The following is a 3,067-nucleotide window of genomic DNA, read 5'->3' on the forward strand; positions in this document are numbered from 1 at the left end:
CAAGAAAAATAAATGCATATTTATTGACCTCATCTGCAGCTGAACATACCAGAACAAAAATTAATTGGCAGTTTGATATTAATTTACGAAACTTTTTATCACTTTGCGGAATACGACATTTTTGCCCAACTTTACGTTGCTTTTGAATTCTCATATTGGGATTCGTGCTATTTGTCATAAAGATCTTTTGAAAACCACATACACTTTTTTCATTTTGGCATAAATCACGTTTTGGTCGTTTTTTCGTCGACTTGGTTATTGTCTTTGGACCTTTTTGTAATATATTTAATATGTACTTTAAAATATTCTGCAACACACAGAATCAAAATTGACATTTTCAACCATTTTGTGACGTCGAATTACCTAGATAACTTTGGGATTTTGGTCGATTAATAAGATTTTGGTCATATTTAACAACATAATACAAATTTTGGAAATTATTAATGTCGGATGCTCAAGTTTACCGACATTCACAACAAACTTTAATATTCTTGGATTTCACTCGTACATTGCTGATTCTTTTGGAAAGTTTTTTTTTTCGTAAAAGCACTAACGTTGTACAACACTTTGGGCTGTTTATAATTCTACCACTTTATCATTTGGATTTTTTGGAAATTTTTGAACGATTTTCTTGAAGTTTAAATACGAGTCGTTGAGGACATTGCATTTATCTGGTGAAAGTTGCCACTGAACAATATAATAACTCAATTTGGGAAAATCTCGAGTTAGTTCTTTGGACATTGTGAAAATATGGACATCACAAAAAAGTTCACTAACGCTTATAACGACTTGATCGATTTCAACGAATCGCAGGTTGGCGGTGCGGCAGAAGATAATGTACATTGTTTGCAAGCGCTTCGAGTTCATCTGGATCACATTTGGACACAAGTAAAACGATGTTACGAAGACTGTCGGGATTATGATGTCAAGGAAGGAGAAGCACCTGTTGACCTTACAAAACTTAGAGCACATTATAGAACGGCTATTTCAGTATACAAATCCACGTTAGGCATAATAAATGCAGAAATAGATACCCTTACCAATAAGTCAACAGAACCACTTGAAACGACTGTACAGGACAATTCCGTACGTCGTTCAATAAAGCTTCCCCCTTGCGATACCGATGTTTTTTATGGTAGCTACAAGACGTGGCCGACCTTTAGAGACCTTTTTTCGGCTATTTATGTGGAAAATTCCGGAATTAGCAAGGTTGAAAAGTTATATCATCTTAAACAAAAGACCAGTGGGGAAGCTAGGGACATTATAGCGCATATTCCACTCACACATGACGGCTTTGACTTAGCGTGGAAAAGCCTAACCGACCGGTATGAGAATAAGCGCATGCAAGTGAATGAGCAGTTGAAGACTTTGTTCAGTTTACCTACGGTAACTGTTGATTCAAGCTCATCGTTAAAGTCACTGCAAAGGTCAGTAAATGGTTGTTTAGAAACCTTAAAGACTTTGGACATTGACATTGTAACATGGGATCCAATTCTCATTTATCTATGTTCACAAAAGTTACCTCGAAGCTATTTACAGGACTTTGAAAATACGTTAAGCGACAGTTCAACAATCCCAACATGGAAAAAATTCGATAACTTCCTAACACAACGATTCAAAACTTTAGAATCTGTTGGAAACATTCAACTTTCGACCTCAAAACCAGCTCAAGTTAATAAAGGAAATCCCCGACCTCAAAAGGAAATAGTCAACTCATTTCAAACGAATGTTGAATATAATTCAAAGACAAATTTAACATCAGCTTCCAATAGACCACAAAAATCTATGAATCTTAAATGTCAGTACTGTAAAGAATGCCACTTAATGAGGAATTGTCCCAAATTTCTGGCAAAAACCGTAAACGATCGGATTCATGTCGTCAAAACGACAAAGACATGTTACAATTGCCTCCAAACTGACCATGGGGTTAGCGAGTGCAAAAGTAAATTCAATTGCAAACATTGCAATCTTCGACATCACACTCTTTTGCATAAAGGAGGTGAATCAACGACCTCCTTTGAATCACAGCTTGACGTACGACCTACCACAAGTACTCAAGCCCTAACAACAACCATACAGTCCACACCTTGTACAAAAACCAATCATCTAACTTCACTTGCTCTTCGCGATGAGAATCGACCTCAGTCGAAATCAGAAGAGACCTTGCTTTTCACAGCCTTAGTGGAAGTTGAATCAAAGGGAGAGAGATTCGAAGCCCGCGCAATCATCGATTCCGGCTCGCAATCGACCTTTATTTCTGAGAAGTTAAAAAATAGACTTCGACTTCCAACCAAACGTAACCTGGTGCACGTCTCAGGTCTTAACCCAGCAATGATGGAAACGTCAACACAAGCATGTCTTTTCACAATTCGCTCGCGGTTAAACCCTGAATTCAAACTTGACGTTTGGGCCCCTGTTCTAAAGACATTGTCATTCAACCTACCACCACAAAATATGGATATAGATATCTATGATGACCTATTGACATTCTCATTGGTCTCGACATTTGTCCAACTATCTTCGACTTAGCGGTTCCGATGCGTTCACATGGCTCCCTATTGACTCAAAAAACTGTGTTTGGGTGGATTGTGGGAGGACCAGTAGAACGATCGACCCAGTCACCTAGCCATGTCTCACTCTTTAATGCCGTTGCCCTAGATAATCTGCTGACACAATTTTGGGAGGTGGAGGAAACGCCAAGTGAGACTTTGCGCTCAAAAGAAGACATTTTTTGCGAAAATCTTTACAATTCAACGACTTCCAGAACAGCCTCCGGGAGATACATGGTGAACCTACCCTTCAAAAACGAGGAAAACATTGGCCATTCTAGGAACATAGCAATGGCGCAGTACCTTCGGATGGAGAAAATGCTTAGTACCAAACCAGAAGTCAAGGATTTATATGATAAAACCATCATGGAGTACCTGGACTTGGGGCACATGAAGAAAATTTCAAAGGACGATATCAATAATGGACCTAACTATTACCTTCCACATCATGCGGTAATAAAACCGGACCGTGTGACCACCAAGCTCAGAGTGGTTTTTAACGCCTCATCTCCCTCAGA

At 38.7% G+C, this 3,067-nt stretch overlaps 1 protein-coding gene across 1 annotated transcript; it reads left to right on the forward strand.

The window, feature by feature from the left end:
- The first annotated feature begins 750 nt into the window (after positions 1-750).
- LOC141403216 (uncharacterized) lies at positions 751-2,529 on the forward strand. The gene has a single exon (XM_073985399.1). It carries the CDS (start codon positions 751-753, stop codon positions 2,527-2,529), a length of 1,779 nt encoding a protein of 592 aa, XP_073841500.1.
- Positions 2,530-3,067: the final 538 nt, after the last annotated feature.

This window comes from Musca autumnalis, unplaced genomic scaffold, assembly GCF_047663935.1.
Source record: "Musca autumnalis isolate F117 unplaced genomic scaffold, ASM4766393v1 scaffold_4, whole genome shotgun sequence".
Classification (NCBI taxonomy): Eukaryota; Metazoa; Arthropoda; class Insecta; order Diptera; family Muscidae; genus Musca; species Musca autumnalis.

Coding starts and splice junctions, on each gene's coding strand:
- LOC141403216 (XM_073985399.1), top strand. CDS start 751: ATGGACATCACAAAAAAGTTCACTAACGCTTATAACGACTTGATCGAT.